General features: G+C 33.3%; 1 protein-coding gene across 2 annotated transcripts in view; it reads left to right on the top strand.

Moving 5' to 3' along the window:
- CSMD3 (CUB and Sushi multiple domains 3) overlaps positions 1-24906 on the top strand; it is a 1197521-nt gene that overhangs the window by 181540 nt on the left and 991075 nt on the right. For both annotated transcript variants that reach the window (XM_082433293.1, XM_082433292.1), the window contains exon 3: positions 5079-5191. In XM_082433293.1, the coding sequence (XP_082289419.1) occupies positions 5079-5191 (113 nt within the window). The remainder of the gene's footprint in view (positions 1-5078; positions 5192-24906) is intronic.

Below are 24906 nucleotides of genomic sequence, written 5' to 3'. Positions count from 1 at the left end.
TAGAAAATGGGACAAAACAGTATGTTGTAGTCTTAGACCTGGCTCTACTGTGAACTTGATCCAGTTGTTTAATATCTCCCAGTCCCTTATGCCTTCTAATCTGAGGATGAAATTGCATATTTTACCTATATAGAAAGGTTTTCAAAACATTATTTTCAAATAAATGTTGCACTGATAGGCTCTCAATCTACTTGTTTTGTATAATATCAACATGAGTCTCAGTGAATTACAGTGGTCACTAGGTTCCATGGAACCTCTATTTTCATTTGTAGAATAATATTTTAGACACTTTTTTAAAATGTATATTTCAAAGCCCCAAAGAGAGCTATGCATTGGTTTCCTATTGTTGATGCAACAAATTACTGCAAACTTAGTGGTTTGAACAACATAAATGTATTATCTTGCAGTCTGGAGAACTGAAGTCCAAAACGTATTTAAGTGGGCTGAACTCAAGGTGTCAGCAGGACTGCATCTCTTATGGAGGCTCTAGGAGAAAATCTGTTCCTTGACTTCTCCAGCTTATAGAGGCTGCTTGCCCTTCTTTGGCTTGTGTCCCTCTTCTAGCTTCACAGCCAGAAACTGCATCACTCGAACCTCTGCTTTCATTGTCACATCTCCTACTCTGATCCTCCTACCTTCCTTTGATAAGGACCCTTGTGAATACTTTGATCCATCCAGATAATCTAGGGTAATTTCCTATTCTTAAGATTTTAACTTAATCACATGTGTAAAGTTCCTTTTGTCATACAAGGTGACATATTTAAATATTCCAGTGATTAGAGCCCAGGCAATTTTGGAAGGCCATTTTTCATAGTATAATATTATACATAACATCATAACAGTCTGGTTATAAGGTAAATAGGTTCTCAGACTTTTTTTGTTGCAAAATCATTTGTCCTTTTTTTTCCCTGACAATGTTTCTTATTTTTCTGAAAAAATACTCTGAGCATTTAAAGTGGGGAATACTTTATTTTTACATCTTTATATCAAGAAATAATGTTGAAAAAATCTAGAAAATTATTTAACAACTAATTAGTTCCCCAATTACCCCGAAGTTCTAGTACTAGGTATATTCTCAAGAGAAATATGTATAAATGCTTACAAAACATGTAACACATGTTCGTGGCAGTAGTATTTACAAAAGACCCAACTGGAAAAAAAAAAGTCCACCAACAATAGAATGGATAAATAAATTGAAGTATATTCATAAAATGGAATCCTATAGAGCAATCAAAGTTAAGTTCCATACTACTGCTATAATAATACAAAGGTAATGTTGAGTCAAAGAAGCCAGAGGCAGAATAACTTTATTATATGATTTTATTTATATAAAGTTTTAAGACATGGAAAACTAATTTGTTTCATTAGGAGTCAGGGACTGCACCTAGCCTCTGATATATACCCATTATTGCAGGCAGAATAATGATTCCAGAATAATGGTTCCCTCAGAACCTGCAAATATGTTCTATCACATGGCAAAAGGAACTTTACAAATGGAATTAAGATTACAGATGTTATAATAGGAAGATATTTGAATTATCCATTTGGGCACAGTCTAATTACATGAGCATTTAAAAGCAGAGGCAGAAGAGGCAGAGAAATTCTTCCAGCCTGAGGTAGAAGAGAGAGCAGCAGAGAGATGAGGTAGAAGGGGAAACCATAGATATCTGAAGAATGAGAAGAACTTGGACTGCCATTGCTGACTCTGGAGATGGAGGAAGGGGGCCGCAAACCAAGGAATGCTGGCAATTTCTAAAAGCTGAGAATAACCCCAAGCTAACAGCCAGCAAGGAAAGGAGGACTTTAATCTTACAACTTCATGAAACTGAATTCTGGCAATAGCCTGCTGAATTTGGAAGTGAAGCAGATGTAACTTCAGAGTTTCCAGAAAGCAACGCAGCCTAGCTGACACCATGATTCCATTCTTGCGAGACTCCAAGCAGAGAATCAGTTGAGTTATGCTCTGCCTAGATCCACGTAACTGTGAGATAATAATGGGTGTTGTTTAAGTTTGTGATAACTTGGATTAAGTATAGGAAAATTATACGCTTGTTCTTTATAAGAAAACTAAGCACATAATAAAAATTTATAATATCTGACCATAAAGTAAATTTGAATGAATTTCAAAGGATTAAATTCATAGAGAAAATGTTATCTGACTATAATGCAAATGAGATACACATTGGTAACAAAACATAACTAAAGTAACCCATATGTTTATAATTTAAGCAATGTATTTCTAACCATGGAACAAAGAGGAAATCACAAAGGAATTTAGAAAAAAGTTTGACTAGGTCCCTTGCAGGGTGTAGCTTATGCAGCAAAAAGAGGAAAATTTAAAGCTGTAAATGCTTATATACTCTAGAGAAAATTGCTATGTAAGTGTTTAAGAATGGACTTTTCTGTATTTTCTGTATATATATATATATATATATATATATATATATATATATATTTATTTATTTATTTATTTATTTATTTTTTGGCCTCACCGTGTGGTATGTGGGAATCTTAGCTCCCGACCAGGGATCGAACCCACGCCCCCTGAAGTGGAAGCGCGGTCTTAACCACTGGACTTCCAGGGAAGTCCCAAGAGTGGACTTTGATAAGGATGTTGATGAAGACATACTGAACAAAGTATATAGAACCCAAATGTTCATCAACAGTGAGTGAATAAATGAATTGTGGTATATTTATTGTAGTAGATTCCTATACAACAGTGGTTCTCAAAATGTGAACCATGTATCCTTGAAAGTTCTGAGACATTTTCAGGGGGTCCATGAAATCAAAATTATTTCCATAATACTACTGAGGAATTATTCACCTTTTTCTCTGTATTGGCATTTGCCCTCATGCACAAAAGTAATGCTGGGTATAAAACTGCTGGTGCATTAACACAAGTCAGTGACTTCAAACTGTACTAGTAATCATTAGTCATTGTATTCTTTACTGCCACACACTTGCAGTGCAAAAAAAAAAAAAAAAAAAATCCAATTGTACTTAAGAATGTTCCTGTTAAAGCTATAACTAATTATTTCATTAAATGTCCACCCTGTAATACTCCTCTTTTTAATGACCTGTGCAACAAAATGGACAAAAATGAAAAACAAACAAACAAAAACCTTATGCCTACTAAAATATGATGGTTGTCTGAAGGAAAAATAGCTTGAGTTGTCAGCTGAACTAGCCACTTTTTTCATGGAACAAACTTTTTATTTGAAAGAATGATTAACAGATAAACTATGGTTAGTCACACTTAGGCATTTGGTATCTATTTCCCCCCTGCCCCTCCGAAAAATATGAACCTGACTTGTTACTTCAAGGAAAACAACTGACAGGATTTGCCGTCAGTGATGAAGTCTGAGTTTTCAAGTAAAAAATTAGAATTTTGGAAAACTTCAATCCACCACTGTAAGCTTTAGAGCTTCCCCAAGTTTAAAGATTTTTCTGGTGCGATCAATAGAAATAAAAATATATGTGATTTTTACATATTTTATAATGAAGTGTATCAATATTTGGAAGATCTCTCTAACTCAGTGAACCAATATATTTCAAATGACCAATGCATGCATAATGTTAAAAAAATGCATGAGTAAATATAATCTATTGCAAGGACAAGGTGAACCAAAGGACTTTAATGTTACAGAGTGCAAAAAAATTAGCTGATATGGTTTGAATTCAACATTGTAACGAGTCAAGTTTTTATGTAGTATCAAAGAAGAATAACCACTTTTACAAGCAAAAGCTATTAGAATACTCTTCCCTTTTACAACTAAATGTCTAAGTGAGATCAGGGTTCTTCATACCCATCAAACAAAATAACATATTGCAATATATTCAATAAAGAAGCAGATATGATAATCTAGCTATTTTCTACTAATGGGACAGGTATTAAAGAGATTTGCAAAAATAAAGCACAGTGTATTCTTCTCGTTGTTTGTTTTGGAAAAGATAGTTATTTAATACTAAAATATTATTTATGTCAATACATAATGGATTTATTCTGGATATTTTTAAATGATATTACTAATGTACATTTTAAAATGTTTCTCAGCTTAAACTTAAATATTGATAGATCTAGCCTGCAATATCTTTTTGGGGTTCTTAATAAATTTTTAGAGTAAGTAGGCCTGAGACAAACGAGAACTACTGCTATTCAGAAATAAAAATATTTGATAATTTCAGTACTAATTCTACCTATATAATGTTGGGCAAAAATAGCAAGTATATTAAAAAATAATATAATTCCATTGCATAAAATTCTCAATCCTAACTCTCATATTAAGAATAAAAAATGAGAAAGTTACATAAAGGGCAATTCATAGAAAATTTTTAAAATTATTCATCTTCATTAGTTTTATAAAAATTATATCCAATGAATGTGTTTTTTCTTATTTTTAATTTTTCTTTTCTGCTTTATTGTCAATTGTAAATTATATTTTATATGATCGAGCTTATTATATGCAATAAATTATTAGCAAAGTAAGTAGTGAATTATGGGCAAAAATATCAGACAACTATTTGTTATATAAACTTATGCATTATTAACCAAAAATAATTTGCAACTATTAATTTTAATAGAACTTCCTGGAATCTGATAAAACAGAATCACTTCTCACATGTAGAAATTTTACTTTAGAGATTTCATATTTAGATCACATCTCTTCCTTTAATATTAAATTTCATGAAATATTTCCCACTCATATATATTTTAAACTGTCAGGAAAATTCAACAGAAATGTCTTCTAAGTGTTACTAAAATCAACAGCTAAAATATGCACAGACCCATAATCTCATAACTTAGTTCCCAAAGTTTGAATTGATCAATATTTTCATATAGATGATATATGGGATAGGCATGATAAACAGTAATAGCACGCACACATAAATAAACATATTTATATATACTTATAGCAATTGCTTTCGATGAGTGACACGTTCTAATCAACATGTAATAAATTAATTCACACCACACACACTCACAAAGCTTAGGGATTTGATAAAATGACTTTTAATACTCTTTCAACTCTATTAGGTAAAATGTCTATAGCTAATAGTTAATTCTGTTTATGTTTCAGGTTAACAGGATTCCATCTGCCACCACCAGTGACAAGTACCAAATCTGTGTTCTCACTACGTTTAACCAGTGATTTTGCAGTTAGTGCTCATGGATTTAAAGTGTACTATGAAGGTAAGTGATGGTAATATAAAAGGACCACTGCCCAGTTCAATGTAGTAAAACCAAAATTCTCCAGGGTAAAAATAGAAGAAAACTCACCAGGACAGAAGTTATAGTTCATCCTGCTATATCAAATCTTATACCAAGATTCACCTTCTCAATAATCATCAATATATAATAAAAAGCTAGACTTAGTAGGCTTTAATGTTTCATTGTAGTGTGCCTAGACAGAGGAAAACCTTGCCCATAAATCTTCTTAGGAGATGAGACCATGGCATCTCTATAGGTTTAAACCTTAATAAAAGGGAACAGAATCTGAGAGTAAAAGGAAACTAGGCCTGATTTGAGATTCAGGCATCACAGACTCCATCCTATTCTCCTCTGTTCTTTGCCTCTCTGCCATAAAATAAACTGGTCATTTGTGTTCTCTGCAAGTTGGAATAAAGAGAAAATTCTATTAAGAGACAAGAGTTGACATTTTTCATTTTAAACCAGTATTTCCAGTCCCACAGATCCATAATCCCTTAACCACAAAGAGGAAAATAAAGAAGCACTTGAAAATGATGTTTTTTATCTGGAAGTTTGCTACAAGCTCACTTAGTATCAAAACCTGAACTGATTGGAGGTCATTTATAATCTTTATTTATCCCACATAGTGTGGGGACTCATGTTTCACTATACAATTATTGTTTGATAACTGGGTAACACCACAGGCTCTGCTGATGGTGTTAAAAATGTACAGAATCTGTATTGTTTTCCCTTTTTACAGTGTAAAAAAAATCTGAAGGTAAAAATAACCTGTTCTCAAGGCTGCATATTGAGGTCATGTAGTTGTAATTTCTTCTCTATGTGACTTGACAATAAAATCTCACCTAGTTTAGGGAAGGATCCCTTCCTTACCCGTAGGAATAGCATAACAGAATTCAACTTGCCTCCCCAGGACCATATTACCGGAATGCACCACACCAGATCTAACATCATGATAAGAGATATACAAATACAGTAGCAGGGGTGGTTACTTTCTAAAGCACATAATAATTCAAAATATAATATGTTTAAAGAGCACACTAGAAAACAATCATATATAAAATAGAATTGCTTTAGTATACAGGTTAACAGTTTGCATGTGGGGAAAGTTTTAAACTGAAAGTTTCATCTAGTGCTTTCTCCCTAGGAAAAAAATACCTGCTAGCAAATTGTTGAGTAAAAATATTTTCTCTTTTTTTAATATTCTTAATAATGCCATATCACAGCAGTTTTGAACACTATTTTCTACCTAATACATTTCTGAACTGTCTTTCTCTAGCAGGGGAGGATGCATTCCAAGACTTATTTTCCTCCATTGTGATAGTAATAATCATTATTTTTGAAGGTACTTTCACAATAGTTGAATATTTTTATCTTGGCAACTTAATTCATAGTTTAAAACACTACAAACACAAAGGGTTTAATTTTAAGTGTAATTTTGGCAATATTGAAGGAGTTAGTAATACAATAGTTTTCTATTAAAGGCTCCATAATAGAGAATTTGTACTCTGTTCATCAAAGTATGAACATATTTTAGGTTAGTTTATTCTTTCAGCAAATACTAAGTATATTGAAATTGTAGGAACTTGGAAGATGTATTATAATACTGCCATACTTTCTGGTTTGACTGTCAAGTTTCATGAAATACTGTCAAAAATATTTTCATAGCTCTCCATTGTTTCTACATATACAACATTAAATTTCTGTCTTTTCTGCTTCAGTGAAAATGGATTCATATATCTTCATGACATTTCAATGTATGTTTGGGAGATCCTGACTTAAAATATAAGGTACTAGGCATCTGGGTAGTATTGAGGGATTGGTCATCATCCTGCAGAACATCTTCAGGTATTGATTTGTGATGGGTATCTTCTACCATGTACACTACTTTTCTATGGCTACCATAGCAAACAACCACAAATTTAGCAGCAAAACAACAAAAATATATTATCTCACAGTTCTGTAGTTGAAAAGTCCTGGTTGTCTGTGCTAGTCCTCTGCTCAGAGTTTCATAAGGCTGAAATAAAAATGTCAGCTGGTTAGGCTTTTATCAGAAGGCTCTGGAAAAGATCTATTGCCCACCGTTTCTAGAGGCCTCTCTCTTCCTTGCATGTAAGACCTACATTTGTGAGCTAGCCACTGGTGAAATGAATCCTTCTCATACTTGAAATCTCTCTAATGTTCCCTTCTTAGTGCATCTCTCTACTATCTTCTTTTCCCACACACCTCTGACTTCAGCTGGAGAAATTTCTTAGCTTCTAAGGGCCTATGTCATTAGATTAGCCTTGATTATCCATGTAGACCCAATCTCCCCAAGTTAAAGTCCTTAAGCATAATTACACGTGCAAAGTCCTTTTTGCAAGGTAATACGACATATTCACAGGTTCCAGGGATTCTGGGGTGTGTGTGTGGGCGTGTGGGTTAGGCTTCATTAGTCCTACCACACCATGTGCAACACTATGTAATATTTTACAGAGGGAGCAGCTACAAGCATTTATTTATTTAACCACAGCCAATGACACTCTCAAGGCCAACTGGTGTATTGTGAAGTTCAGAAAACTTAGTTTGAAATTTCAAAGCCTGTCCTCTAAATTTACACCTGTATTTTTTGTTTTGTTTTTTTTTTTTGCAGGATGAACCTAATGTCTGAATCTCATTTATTTTCATTTCATCTCCCTCCATATAATCACTTACTAATTATTTTCTTTATTTTTTTAAAGTTTCCTGAGACTTTGTCCTTGTGTACTAGAATTTATGAGGTCTCTATCTATTAGTGATATTTGTGCATTTTTCTGTGTTTCTCAAACTGCCAATAGTGGACCACATGCATCAGAATCATCTGGAGAATTTGCTAAAATGTAGAATTCTTGGCCCCAATTACAATCCTGAATCAGACTGTAGAGTGAAGCCGTATAATATGCATTGTAATTCCAATTGCAAATCCAATGTAGAAAAATTGATAAATGTACGTCATCTGTGATCTTCACAGACCTTCTCTGTTGTTACAAACTTCTGCTATCTTACTTCAGCCCATATACTTTAAAACTGTGGAGGCTGATGTCCCCGTTTCACACATTTTGATTGAGTTTCAGAGCTCTTAACCATTTATCAGAAATGCTTTTAAACTTCTTGAAGTTGAAGCTGCGAGGTGTTACATTTCTGTGGAAAATTTTCCCCATTAATATCTAGCTGCATATATTTTTATTTTTCCTCATTATTGTCTATCATACACTTGAATTTCTTGTCACTGTTTCTCAAAATTTGTTTCACAGAACTTTGTTTTCATATGTTTCTTAAGATTTATAAAAACAAATGAGTAGAATAGTGTTCTGTGAAACAAGTTGGAAAAACACTAGTGTATACTAAGTTGAATAGTCATATAACCATCTTTCAAAATTTGATCAGGATAAAACTGGTACCATCTGTATTCTGTGGAGCACACAATGGAAATGCTCTTTTGTCTTTTCAGATCTGCCAAACAGAGTTCAAAATATATTCTAGTTTCTGCTAAAAGTTATTTTGTACAATGGACTCCTTTCACATTTTACTTTCAAAGCTATGTAATCATTCTTTATAGGTGCAAGATCATAAAGGTATACCATAGACTATCTTATCATTTTGGAATTGTTTATTGTAGAAAGTAATACAATCCAAGCATATAGTGGATTATATACATATTACATGTAATCATTAAATATTATTATATATTATATGAATTGGTTAGTTTAATGTCTAGGAGAATCTCAATGAATAATTTCAGTATGTATCAGTGATCCTTCAATGATCAGAAACAGACATAAAAATAAAGTCTTGAAAATCGCTTCAAACTCAAGGTAGCTATTATGCCCTAATGATTATTGATGTGTATGACTAAGTAATTAAGGTATTACAGGGATAACAGTCTCAGTTTTAGCAAATTTGCTGTTCAATCATTTTCACATTTTAATTAAGAAACATAAAAATTTGTTTAATAACAGTATTACTACTAGGTAACATTTATTGAGTGATTTATTTGTGTCAATCACAGTGCTAAACATTTTACATGGATTTTTCTCACCCTAGAAAATTATATGAAAAATTGTAATGAGCAAGAATTTAATAAAGCACTAACCTTAATGTAAAAATATGTTTAAGTACCCTAGAGATATAAACTGTATATATTTCAGAGACTTATTCTATACCTAACTACAAACTAATTCCATTATAAATATATATGACCACATAAAATTTAGTGCAAAAGAGCATTACAAAAGTAAGAATTACTGATAATGCTGTGTATAAAACAATACGAAATATAAAAGCTGAAATATATTTTTGTGTATATTACATGTGACCTATATATTCTGTGTCCTTTTTAAACACTTCACATACAGAAGAATGTTTATATTATTTACTATTCTATTTTAGCTATCCATCACACATGTTTACTAAAAGTTTTCACTTGAGAATGTCAAATGACTTTAGAGATTTTTAATTTTAGGTGTTATTTTTTATTCCTAAGCTTTATAAATTTAAACTGCAGTACCATGAACTTTAATGGAGAGATTACAAGTTAGAATGAAGTCAGTTATGCTTCTAGCAAGACAGCTGAATTGTAGCAAGAGAAATTTATGTAATAAAATTACATATATTAGTTTTCTAGCAATGAAGGTAGGTTAGGTTCATAAAAGAAGTTAATGGATCTTTACCTTACTTTTAAGAATAAACAAGAGATCATATTTTTAAAACATAATACAAGGAAATATAATACGTGCAGAGACTGTTTTTTTTGGTCTCTCGATCAAATTCAAATATTTTGCCTTCAGGGTTCCATAGAGTCTGGCTACTTAGGCATTGAAACATCTTAATCCATGGCCTGCCCCGCCCCCCCCCCCCAACTTTACTTACTTTGGGTAACTTCCTGCCCTGAAATTCGGATTGAGCCGCAGGCAGAGGATGAGATTATCCTCCTACCTCCACTCCCACTACTGGTGCCATCCCTGTGCTCCAGCTTTTCTTGGCTTCATTAGCCACCAGTGGCTAGGGGCAGGAGCAGGAGGTACAGCTGGTACCAGGGAACTAGGATGAGATCCTGTCTCCGTCATTGCCCCTTCGTAGCATTCCCCTTTGGAATCTGGTCCTCCCTTGTTCCCCAGGGTCTAGCCTGGGGGTCTTGTTTTCCATGGCCTGCTCCTCCAGTGGTCCTTGCCTGTTTGGTCTGACACTATGGAAGACAATTTCTCAGGTGGCCTTGATCTCCATGGCACAGTCCTCTGGGTTTTCCATCCTTCATGGCTAGATTCATTGGAGGTTCTATCTCTGGAATTTTTATCACTGGGAATCTGGCCCTTGGATGGTTTAGTCTTCCAGAGATCTAGGCCACCATACTCTGCCCAAGTCCCATCCCAGATGACATGGTCCTCTGAGATGTCCCACTCTTGTGAACTAACTCTCTGGCGATCAGGCTCTGTTTGGTCTGGCCCTCTGGGAGACTTGTCTTCAATGTTCAGGTCCTCACGGAGTGTGAGCAGCTGTGTCCTGGCCTTTCTGGAACAGTAGCCCTAGGTTTGAGGACTTTGGGGGTCTGGCCCTCCACAAGTTTTGTCAGCTGCAGGCAGGTCCCTCCAAAGGTCTGTTCACCACAGTCTGGCTCTTTGGTGCACCTCTTTCCTATGGCCTAGTTATCTGATAGTGTGGGAAGCTGTTCATGGGACCCTGTACTTGGCCCCAGCAGTGGTTTTGTCTGTAGTGGCCAGTGACCATCTCTCTAAGTCATGAGTGCCTTCTCTCTCTTGTATTTATTTATTTAATTGAAGTATAGTTGATTTACAATATTATATTAGTTTCAGGTATACGACATAGTGATTCAATATTTTTATAGAATATACTCTACTTAAAGTTACACTGGCTATATTCTCTCCCTTTTAAATTGTTCAAAATCCCAATCTAGAGAATTACAAAAATCAGACTTTTCCCTAAATATCATCTACAGAATGGAGTTAAAAGTTACAGTGTTATAATGAATATGTGGATTTGGCTGGGTATACGTAAAAATTTATTAATTCTCAAGTTTACATCTATGATCCAGGAAGATATATATTTTCATTGTACTCACAACAAAACTTGAATAGTATTCTCAATACTATGAATGCTTTTCGACATTAAGCAATAACTCTTTTTTTAAAAAAAGCAATAACATTTTAAACATTTCCCATTTCTGCACAGTGTAGCACATACAACCTGTACAACAACAGATCTCCAGCCTTATTTCTCATCATTTGCCTCAATTCATGAAATGGTCACATGAACATATATTAAATTTCTACATATACTATGGTATTTAAATTGTTCTACCTTAAATCTCCAGCTCTCCCGCTGAGTACACCTGTACAATGTATTGATATTTTTTGCTCACGCTAGGCTCTGAGAAGCTTGAGGGTATAGAACCTGTTTTACTTGTTTTGTAAATTGCACCCTATTTCAGCACATTCCTGGCACACTGCAAGCACTTAATAGATGCTTGTTACATACAAGTAATAAATAGGAATATCTAATACTTTGATCTGGAATGAGGAAAGACTTAATACATTTCCCACTTACAAAGATTTAAAACGCCAGTGAATAAGTTAAAAGGCAGTAACCACAAATATTTACGTTAAATGAACAAGGTTTAGGAAAAATTTTGGTCTTTTATTTGAGAAAAGCCATAAATGATACTTAAAATTATTTTTACTTTTTATAGATATTTTCTTTACTTTAAAATCTTTACTTTCTTGAAGTAGTTTCTTTATGAAGCACTTTAAAAATACAAAATTGCTCATATGGCATAAAGAGAAAAATAAGCTGAATATAAAAAAATGTTAAAGCCAGTGACATATGACCTACTTAATCTTTGTGCTTCATATGGAGAAGATGGGATGGAATTCAAGATTGTATTTTATTCTCCAGAAGTAGGATGATTAAACACAGTATGTAATCTCATTTCACATTAAATTTCCTTCTTTTATATATGTTGCTAACTGTGTCATATCTGTCAACTGCTATAATTTATCATTTTTATATGAGTGCTAGAATGAAGTTTAATTGAGACAGTGATTAATGTAAGATTCTAATTATATGTCAAAGATTTTTTTGTGTTTCATACACTCAAAGACTATACATTGTGATAAATTGTTATAATTGATAGCATACAACTCGTGGTTTAAAAGAGAACTATACTATAAGTTTGGTTAAGGAATTAATTTGTGGATTTATCTTGATTCCCTCTTAACAAAATGTAGAAAATTAGCAAAATATAAATTTATGTTTATTATTTGACTGTTAAGTATGATGGCATATCACAGAAAATTAAATTTGAAATGGTTTCTTCCTTATAAAAATAATTATGCTCTTTAACAGAGCACCATTTAATATGATTAAGAAATAAACATATGTAAAATAAAATGTGCAAATCAAATATTTCAATGGGAATAATAAGCAGCATCAATCATTTTCATTCAATGGGTATACGTACTGTATTAGATAAAATTATTTTTCTGCATGGAGAAATAACTATGTCATCACATCCCATTTTCACTACTTGTTACACAAGTCTCAGCTTTAAGATGGATTTTTAATAAATTTCCCCATACCACATAAGACAACATAGTTTATCCCAATAAAAATTATACTTTTCCTATATAGTGTGATATATTGTCTAGAATATTCTTTAGATTTTGTATACTCTTTAATATAAATTGACCTCAAGGCACTGGTTTTTGGACTCAGTATTATTCAGAGGACTAAATGTTCCTTTGTTATTGCTCCTATCTAATTATTAAATCAATGATATTTCCAACTATGTAGTTAAAATTACTGAATATTTCTAAATAATTTTTTTCATATTCATTTGCATTTACAATAATTATTCTGGTTATCTGCCATCTTTGAAGGCACTTATCAATACTTTTCGTCCTTACACCATGCTTCCAACTGAAGATTTTCTCATTTTACAGCATGCTCTTTTGGCCATAACTGTCAAACACTAGCCATCACTTGCTATGTTTCATACAATATTTCATTGTGCTTTTCTGTGTAGATATAGCATAGCATTTACTTCTCATAATGATATTTAAAGGAATTTTTCCACAAAAGGATCCTTCCCATCTGTATTGGTTTTGTATTGCTGTATAACAAAATTACCACCATTTCGTGGACTAACACAACACAAATTATAATCTCATAGTGCTATAGATTAAAAGTTTGGCAGGGGTCAGCTGGGTTCTTAGCTCAGATCTCACAAGTCTGCTGTCAGGGTGTTGGCTAGCACTGTGATTAAGGCCAGGGTCCTATTCCAAGCTTACTGGTTGCTGGTAGAATTTATTTCCTTACCAGTGGTATGATTGAGGTCCCTATTTTCTTGCCAGTGATTGATCAGGGATTTTTCATAGTTTTTATAGGCTGCTTGTGGTTCCTTACCATCCTCCTCACCCAAAGGCAGTTCAAAACCTTTCAGCTTAGCTATAACACTTCTCTCAGACTTTCTCTCTACTTGGCTTACAAGGAGGGCTATGTAGTATAACATAATCACAGGACCGACTGTCCCATCACCACTGCCATATAATGTAACCTAATGAAGGGGGCAACTATTCCATCATATCCATAGGTCCCACCTGTACTCATGGGAAGGGGGTGGAAATCTTGGAGCCCATCTTAGAATTCTGCCTAGCATATCCTGTTGAGTGACTCATTTAGGTGATAGTTCAAAACAGGATAGAAAATACAGGAAGAGAAAGAACAGAAGGTTAGAAGATGCGTTTTATTATTTATCACCCTAAGCAGAACTATCTTTACCTGAAAAGAGATATAGTTAATATATTCTTTATATTTTTTTCTCCTTACTTTGGTAAATTGATTTCTTTTAGGTTAGTAAGTAGCATATTTTTATATTCTATTGCATAAGTTCAATTCAATTATAATCGGACAGTGTGCTTCAGATGTTTATTTTTTAAGATGATCACAATTTAATACGAATTTATTTTTAATATAGCATTTTTTTTATAAACATCTTTATTGAAGTATAATTGCCTTACAATGGTGTGTTAGCTTCTGCTTTATAACAAAGTGAATCAGTTATACATATACAATATGTTCCCATTTCTCTTCCCTCTTGCATCTCCCTCCCTCCCACCCTCCCCATCCCACCCCTCTAGGTGGTCACAAAGCACCGAGCTGATCTCCCTGTGCTATGCGGCTGCTTCCCACTAGTTATCTATTTTACATTTGGTAGTGTATATATGTCCATGACACTCTCTTACCCTGTCACATCCCACCCCACCCCCTCCCCATATCCTCAAGTCCATTCTCTAGGAGGTCTGTGTCTTTATTCCCGTCTTGCCACTAGGTTCTTCATGGCCTTTTTTTTTTTTTTTTCCTTAGATTCCGTATATATGTGTTAGCATACTGTATTTGTTTTTCTCTTTCTGACTTACTTCACTCTGTATGACAGACTCTAACTCCATCCACCTCATTACAAATACTTCCATTTCATTTCTTTTTATGGCTGAGTAATATTCCATTGTATATATGTGCCACATCTTCTTTATCCATTCTATAGCATATTTTTGTTCTTAGTAAGAAATATAGGGTAATGGAAAAAAAAAATTTTACAAGACCTAATATTTAAGGCTATCACTCAGATGCTCTGAGGCTCAGTTCTTCATAATACGAGTAATACAATACTGATTCTACAAGGTTGTTTTGAAGATCAAGGAAGTTAATGATGCAACATTCAAAGCGCAGCACATTCAATAAATGTTAGCTAGTATCTTTGCTGTTCTACCATATATATTCAATATTATATATTGGTAATATTGATATATATTCATATATATTATAATGTTTGGTCATGTCATATAAACTCTGAATTTCCATTTTCTCAAAAGAAACAATATATCTAGCTATTTGTTTGGTCTTTCTTAGAGTGTTGTTCAAATAAGAAGATGGATGTGACAATTTACCCATATGTTATTTCAGCCAGATGAGTTAGGGAGTAGCAAGCACCCTTAGATAGGGTTTCCCAGGAATCATAGTGCTGCCAATGGGGTGATCCATTTTCAGCTTGAAACAAGGGAAGAAATGACAGTTTTCACATATGCAGAGACATGTGCAATGCTCTTCCAGGGACAAAGCTCAAAACCCTGACAGAGGCTAAGAGAAGTAATCCACTCAAGAGTTGCAGCTCTAAGCTAACACGTCAGTGCTAGAGACAGAACTGGAGCGTGATGAGGCAGTCATTGCAATTGACTCGGAAAGAGGGTGAAATGGAAGAATGCCAAGTTTAGTATAGAAATTAATTGAATAATACTTGTTATCTAAATATAGTCCTTTAAGCAAGTGCATAAACAAAAACTCATAACAAAATTATGGATAATTATAAGGGCTCTGAAGCAAAGAACAAACATCTTCTTAAAGACATTGTGGCTAGAAGAGATAATACACAGAACCGAAAGTAACAATATGTTCAAACTGCAAACTTTTAGTCATTTTGATTAAGTATAATTATTTTTTCCTAGTGACAAAGAAAACAGAAACTACTGATCCATCTTTAAAAAAATCTTATAGTTCTATGTATCTACATATTGTTAAAAACAGTGATGATTCTGACATTTTACCCTATTCGAAAGTTAACGAGTTAGGCTGCCACAGTTTCAGGGATGCTGGCAGAAGACAGAAAACTACTGAGTCAGGGACAAAGGGCTATATTACATACAGCAATAGAAATAGAGTATCAGCAATTATTCACGTGCCCAGAGCCTCATTTCTCAACAGGGCAATGAGAAGAGTGCCAGGTGATGCCCACATATACAGGAGAGGAACTCTTAACTTAGGGAAACAGGATCTTTTATAATAGATAGTAAGTAAACAGGCCCTTTGCTCTGGAGGAAGATAGTATTTCCATATTGCTGCTGAACAAAGAGAGTCACTGCCTCTCCTTATAAGATGTGGAAAACATGAGAGGCATCTGGAGAATTGTTTCCCAACACATGCGTAGAGTGTTCTACCACCACAGCATCTGGATTCAATAAATGTTAGACAATTTTCAATCACTTTTAAAAATTCCAAATGAAAGATACCTTTAAGAATTATTATATGAAGATCCTCACATGGGTAGATGCTAATCTAAAAGTTTCAACATTTTTATCGGCTATATATAGTATTACTTTTAACAGCATTTAATAAGCTACAACATTCTATATATACTTTTGGATAATTTTGTAAATATCATCTGAAAATAATGAGTACTCTTTCTTTCCTTCCTCTTGTCCATCCTGTAAGGGGTGTTTGTTGAACTCTCTTTCAGTAGTGTGGGATATATCTCCTCCATCATGACTTCAAAAGAATTTATCCAACTACATTTATTTGTACAATCAGTCTCCCATTTTGTCTTTTTGTACTATTTTTTGTTTGTTTTATGCCAGGGTAATACTTGTTCATATTATGCACTGAGTACATTTTCCTAATACAGTTATCACAACATAAATCCCAGATGACTATAAATAATTAAAACTTGAAATGAAAATGTATAGTCCATGAAGAAATATAGCAGAATATTATCAGCTCATGGGAGAGGAAAGCTTTCAAACTGCAAAGGCCAAAAGGAAAATATGGCACTAAGGAAAAGATTGATTGATAGATTGGACTAAATAAAATGTGAAAGCTGCTGTATAATAATAAAATAAAAAGCCACTTTTATATTAAAAGGCAAAAGAAAATATGGATTTAAAATCTGAAATCTGTAAGATATAAATTTATATTATATTTATATAATATAAATAAGTATACTTATATTTATATTATATATATATAAATACTATTGTCTCTGATAGAAAAATTGTCAAAGATATTAATTGAAAATTTACTAAAAAATTAAAAATACCCAAGAGTATGTGAATAAAGGACTTCAATTTAACATACTAATCTTATGCTTTGAAATATTTTTGGCTTGTGGATAGGGGAAAATGAGAAAAGGATTTTCTTGAACTTAGTAGCCATGTAAAAGAAATATGAGACCAAAGTAATTAAAAAAGTATATGTGTTCAGATTAGAGATTTACCAAATGAAATCTTTCAGATATGAGTTGATGTACGAAAAGAGAATTTATCTATATGAACTTCTGTTTATGAATTGGGGAAAGATACGAGTTTTGGAAGCAACTGATTTACACGGGAAACTACAGAAACTTACAATGTTCAAAGGTTCCACATTATTAACTTAAGGAATTAGTCTGTTAGATTACATTTCAATTTTGTAAATGTGAAAATTTTGGCCATATATTATTTCATTTTGCCCTCGAGTCAAGCTGATATAATTTCATTTATAGTGGAAAATAAGTAACACAATATCAGTAACACAAACTTTATATATTTCTAATAAACCATGTATGTCATTTTATCAGCAGTTGTTTACAAAAACACAAATACATTTAGCACATGAACTAAATTTTGTGAGGGAGGTTTACTTCAAATTTGTATTATTTTTGCTTGTTTGATAATAACATTATCATTTTAGATACCCAATCTCCATCTGAAATTGATAAATAAAATTCACCATAGTAAGTGACCAGGTCCTTCTGCTTTTAACTTCTAGATACTGATGTGCCACAGGACTCAGTCTTTGGCCCTCATCTCTACACTCATGCTCTATGTGGGCTAATCTGCTCCAGTGTCTGAAAGAAACATGGATACACTGAACATATCTATCATTTAGCTATTGCTATAGGACAATCACAAAACCTCAGGGGGATGCAAAATTAATATTTATTGTTCAAGCTTATGAGGGGGTTGGCTCTGTCACACTGGTAATCTTGGATGGACTCACTCATGTTTCTGCCTAGTGGCTAATCTGGCTGACCTCATCTGGGACAATTTGAGGTGATTTGGCAATATTCAAGTGTCTCATCCACTAACAGGATATTTTAGGTATGTTCTTGTGCCCATACCCAAGATGCAAACATGATAAAAATGGAAATGCAAAAGCACTTTTAAAATCTCTGCTTGATTTGGTCTGCTAACTTCCCATTGGCTAAAGGAAATCACATAAACAAGCCAGGGTTCAGACAACAGGACCATGACAACATATGGCAGAGGGCATGCGTAAAGGGGAGATGAGATAAAGAAATAGTGGCAGTTTTGCAATTATTTTACTATAATTTCCCATCATATTTTCCAACCTGATATCTTCGCTAAATTCCAAATTGTCTCATCCCCATGTCTTTCTCAACAAAATGGCAACACAATTCATTCAACTGTTCAGGTCCAAAAACTTTGGGGTCATGCTTTATTCCTTTCTTGTTCTAGCAACTTACATCTAATTCAAAGGCAAATATTGAATCAAAATATGTCTTGAATCTTACCATTTCTCACCATCTTTACTACTACTACCCTAGAGTCCTAACAACTATCATCTCTCCCTGGATTTAACTAGACTACTACATTAGACTCCTGTCTGCTTTCCTAGCTTTCTCTCTTGCCCTCCCAACACCTGTGTATTCTTCAGGAATAGTCCTTAATACTTCTTTGCACAAAACCTTTTTATGACACTTCTGTTTATATCCAATTGTCAGATTATAGTCACATGAAACTTGGCTGCACTGGGGGCTGGGAAATGCAGTCTTTTATTCAAGATGTTAATATGTCCAGCTAAAAATTGTATTGCTATGAATGAAAGGGATAGAAGCTAATAAAGAACAATTAGAAGTTTCTGCCACCGTGTCAGAATAAGAAACAGTACATATTCTTTATTTCCCCATAGATGGACTATGCATAGTTTAGTTCAACATATCACACAGGTGTTTTGTCTATTCTAGTTTTTTTTCCCCACTAGTATTTTTGTTCTTCCAGTTTTATTGAGATATAACTGACATGCAGTACTGCATAAGTTTAAGCATAATGATTTGACTTATATACAACATGAAATGATTACCACAAGTTTAGTGAACTCACATAGACATAAAATTTCAAAAATAGAAAAAAGTAATTTTTCCTTTTCATGAGAACTCCTAGGGTTTACTCTTTTAACAACTTTCATATATAGCATACGGCTGTGTTAATTATAACAATCATGTTGTACAGTACATCCTTAGTGCTTATTTATCTTATACTGGAAGTCTGTACCTTTTATTCATCCAATTCCTCCTCCCCACACCTCCTGCCTCTAGTGACCACAAGTCAACTCTCTAAGTTTGTTGAAACAGCACATATTCTTGTTTAATATCCGTTTATAAAGATAAAAATATTGTGGTTCTACCAATAAAAAAGGCATGGGACACAGTCTTATCTATTTACTAATGTCTTCCAAAACACATATTATAAGCACCTATCATGTTCTAGACATTATATTAGGTGTTAGAAAACCTTTAATATGGCTCTCAGGATGCTTATGATTTGGTGGAGAAAAAGAAATAAAAGCAACTAATATCCCAACAATTTACAAAAGTATTTGAATCCTTTTATATTGACACAAACTAATTTGGTCAGATAAATATTATCATTCTTATCTACAGATAAAGAAAAACAACATGATTGACTTACAGATAGCAATATGCTGTAGGTGGCTCAGAGGGCATCAGGAGAGCAAATTGCGCGATGTGAATTCTCTTCCCAACTCAGCATTTGGTGACTTCATGTTGATACCTTGAAAATGGCTATGTTTGGAGTACTTACACAATGGAAATCAGCAAATTTTTAAAAGCATGCTTTTTTGTTTTTTGTTTTCCAGAGAACTAGTTGTTAGACATTTACCAGCCCAAGGCAGTAATTGGCACGCAGACTACTGGAACTAAGGCCTCATTCTTTATATCGATTACGTTGTTGAAAGCACGGCTTTCCAGGCTTTATAAGAACCACCTGGAGATCTTGTTAAGCAGCTGATTCTTATTTCAAACGTTTGGTGGGGCTCAGGATCCCACATTTCTAACAGAATCTTGTTGATACCAATCCTGTTAACCCACAAAACACAAACTACATGATGCAACATTTTTCTTACTTTTCAAAAAAATTTTCAATGTCAGTTTGGTCATCATGTTATTTCAAAATATCATTATTTAGCCATACTTTGCTGGTTTCAATAGGAGGTGAAATTTGTTGCAGCTAAACTATCCTACTTTTCCTCCTGTAATACGGTCGAAATTGATGTCAATCACTTTTCATTGTTAGAAATGAAAATCAGGTGAAGAGGGTGTTTCTGCACTCTACCTTGTTAGTCTTACATTTTGTTATTAGGAAGCAATCTTATTCTACAAATTACAAAGTTCCATATTTCCAGTTGTCAACTTCTGAAAGCAATGAGTTATAAAGTTTTCTAGTGAGCAGATTTTAAGATGACTGAACCTATTATGCCAGCTTCAATTATAACGATGCCGTTAGTTAATTTTGCAGTTGTCATTAGCTCTAGATCTGGGGAAATAGTGAGTAACGTTGATGCTGAGCATGAAATTCTTTATATCTAAGTTATTACAAATCCAAATCTTGTTACAAGAACTTTTAGGATACATCTTAAGTGTCATATTCTTTAAGAAAACAAATAACTTGGATTTGCATTATATTCTCTACTAACTTCTTCATGGGCAAGAATGTATTTTAAAAATACAGTATTTAGCAACAAACCCATAATAAAAGTATTTAATACTTTCATAATCTAAAGTTCAAGTTTTTACTTCTGCGTCCAGTTTCTTTCTTCAGTTGCTTCTCCTGAAACCTTCTTGTCCCTGGATTCACTAGCAGCATGTAGGACACTCATGTGGCACATTTCTCCTCATCTGGATAATTGTATCTTTTGATATATTTATTTACTATAGTAAATATTCATTTTAGACAAAGACATAGTCTCTGCATAAATTAATTATTTTGTTTTCTCCTTTAAGTTAATTTATTATTAACACACTATAAAACAAATCGTAAACATATATAATTGACATTTAAAGTGAAACTTAATTTATAAGCTAATTCCTATATATTATTGTAATAAAATTTTTTAGGAAACATTTAGAGGCAAATATTTGACATAAACCCTTCTTTAAAATGATAAAATCTTTGTATTTTCAGTTTTAAAATCCCCATAGTATCAAGTAGTTTTTATGGCATATATTCTGATTTTGATTTTATGGTCTCCCCTCATTAGTAGGTCTAAACATGGTAATTTTATAATTTTTCATTTCCACAAAGTAATGATTTCAAAGGTAATATACAATGGGGAGAATTGTTCCAATTGGTAATCAGAACAACTCTTAGAACTGCAATATTTAAAGCTCAGTGTAAACCAAACAAACTCAAATATAAAACAGAAAAGAGTGTTGTTTCATCACTGTTTTTCTACAAAATCTTACGTTTATACCTCTTCATGGTTGTTTAGGTGTGCTCATAAAAATATCGTCACATATATATGCTCCTCTTAATTTCCAGTGTAGTAAACATTCTCCATTTTTAAACTTTAAGACAAACAAATTACAAACAAGTAAAGAATCAGGTAATGAGGGAAGCTTCTATTGTACATAATATCAGAGTTGGAATCTAAAATGTAGGCTCAATCTCTAGGTCCATTCTCCTTCCCATATGTAATGAAGGACTTAAAATATTCACATTTTACATTTACATATTCTAAGGTAATACAGTTGCTCAGCATTATTCCAAAAAAAGTAATAGTGTCTTTTATATAATAAATCTTCCTGGGATTTATTGAAGTCCCAGGAATTGGCCATACATGAATCGAGAAATCAAAAGTTTGAGCCTTTTCTTACATTTTCATCTTCATTTCCTAGTCTTCCACTTGCATTCTAGAATCCAGCCTTCTTGAACTACTCATACTTTTCCAAATGTGTAATGCCTTCACTCAACTGGCATTTAAAATATTATCATTGAATGAATACTTGGCTAGGTGAATAAATGTGTGCCAACTGTGATCTATGACGACTTTAATATTGTGTGTTGCTAGAAAATAAATATGATCTGAATTGTTGGATCTAAAAGGATGCTTAAAAGTTTCAGGTAAACTAGAATTCTCAGGATTTCCACTCTATTTGCATTTTTACCTCTTTTATTTTTTAAAAAAAGAGGAAGTTGTCTCCATTTTTGACATATAAAACTTCAATTATGCCTCTCCATCTTTGGCCAGATGCTGAGTACTAGTATTTAATGTTGTAAGGGTAAATCTAAATCCACACTTAAAACTCTTGGAACATAACAGCCTTTCCCATAGCCAAATTCATTTTTATGTTAATGGCGTATTTTGTTGAAACTAATGGATCATTAGTCTCCTGTGAACAGAAGGTTCTAGTAGCAGTCTTCACAAATGATTTAAATTTAGGTGTGATGTTTAAATATTATAAGCTGTATTTATGGTAGCTTTATAAAATTTGGAGTGAATTAAGGACTGCTGGGACCAGCTGTACTCTGGGAACATTTTCAGTGAATGTATATCTAGAGTTTTTATAATTTTGCTTAATCTTTTGAGTTCAGGTTTCATTCTTTTTCCTTAAAGGACTAAAATTTAAAAAGATTCTGAAATATTTTCTATACATTACCTAATTCTCCAGTTGTGCACTAAGAGCATTCAGAAAGTTCAAGAAGGATGAAATTATTAGAGTTAGCTTTTAGTTATTTTATTTTCACATTAGATGAAAATAGGAACACAGGCTAGAGTTAGTAAGTCTCCTTGGTTTTCTAGTTAAAAATTAAGAAAACAATATTTAATTTATTAATAATTATGATTCAATTAAACTAATTTATTTTAGCACTTAAGCAGTGAGATAAAGGAGAAAGCTCACTGAAATTCCATAGACATTTGAAAAGTTCACTGGACAAACAGTCAACGGTATGTGTATACTTTTGTCAGAAAATTTTTTTAAAAATTTAACAGACTGGATAGCAGAGGCCCTGCCCCATCAAGTTTCATGATCCTCAAAGAGTTAAATGTTTCTCACCTTCAGATGTAAAAAGAGGAGACCTAACTAAATGTTTTCAAAAATATCCTCCAGATATTTATTCCTATGAACTTTAATAGTAAGGGGAAAAAAGGCAGATTTTTTTTCCAGCTTTATTGAGGTCTGATTGACAAATAAAAATTATATATATTTAAGGTGTATAATCGGATATTTAGATATTTGTATACATTGTGAAATGATTACCACATTCAAGCTAATTAACATATCCATCATGGAAAGGTATATTACTGTATGTGCCAAACTTTTTGGAAAAGATGGGATAAAAACGTTTAAGTGTCATGGGATTGAGGAGATTGTTCATTTTAAGAGGAATAACAGACAATTTCAAGAAATTATAAGTGCTTAATCATGGTGGGTAGTAGCAGGATAAGGAGGAGAGAGCCCCAAAGCAAGAATCAAGTTATCACTGAGCAAACAGGTTGGAAAATGTACACATGAAGTCAACTAGGCCATGGACAACTGTGTCATATTCAGGATATTAAAAAGGATTTTGTTTTCTGAATAGCTGTGTGAGTAGGGTGTCTGCAGGTCAAAAGCAGGTCAAGTATATGGAAAGTTATGATATCTAACTGTAGAGGAACAGGTCATGTCAGGCATAAGGAAAGAATTGAAGGTTTTTGTTTTTTTTTTAAATTTCAGCTTTATTGAGGTATAATTGACAAATAAAATTGTAAGAATTATATCTAGAAGAAAAATCATGTAACTAGATCCTAGGATCAGAGACAGGGGTGGCACATAAACTGGCAAAGCAAGGACATAAAGTGCAGTCCACACACAGGAGCTAAATGCACTTCCTAGCTTTCTTTGTATATGGGGATAAGTTTTGGAAGGCCTGGTTTGCTTCAGTTGAAAAATAATGTTTTCAGAACATGATGCAAGGATCATAACCCATGAAAATCCCTCACAGAAAGGAAGAGATGAGGTAGAGAGAAAAGAAAGAGTTGAATAAAGATGAGCAAAGGACCATTTAGAGTAGGAGAAAAATACGGAATAGTAGATGATTAAATATTCTCAAGAGAAATTGTTTTAAAGTTAGAAAGTGAGGTAGGGAAAAAATGGAGAATTACACAGTAGTGAAGCACAAAAGAAAAAATAACCTTAAAATTGATTTTAAGGCAGAAAAATATGAAAAGAATATCAATTGCCCTTGGCTAATGAGAAAATCACAGTCCTACCTATACAAGTGGAGGGATGATAGAGCAGAAAGAAAAGCTTGACATAGAATTGATAAGAAAAAAATTCAATTGATTTTGTCAACTGATCTGTTCTAATGTCCCCAGCAATCTATATTGAGAGGGCCACTGAACTATCAGGTGTATCACCCTAGGAGCAATGTAAGTCCTGGTTTGGGAAATGTGACATGATAGCTCTGGCCTATGCATTGGTTTAGTTCATATCTGGACTTACACTCTGTGCTTTGCTTTTAGTTTAACATCCATATTATTGATCTGTGTTCTTGTTATGAGAACTAAGTTCCTATTCTATTGGGAGTCAAGCAGTACACTTGTTTCTTATGCCTCTCGTTAAATGGAATGCCTTTTCAATTCTCTGTTTACCTGTCTGCCTTGAATTTTTACTACTGGGGCTTCCAGAATCTTTTGATACAGTATAGGGAGCTAGTGTCAAATTCAGGTACTGGCCTTTTATAGTTTGGTCTGCCCACCACGCTTGGAATTCTTAATCTGCAATATATCTCTATGTGATGTTTATGGTTTTGAGGAACAGAACCTAACATTTTAGTAAA

Source organism: Balaenoptera physalus (genome assembly GCF_965194825.1).
Source record: "Balaenoptera physalus genome assembly, chromosome: 17".
Taxonomy (NCBI): Eukaryota; Metazoa; Chordata; class Mammalia; order Artiodactyla; family Balaenopteridae; genus Balaenoptera; species Balaenoptera physalus.
This window is presented reverse-complemented; position numbering and strand designations above follow the sequence as displayed.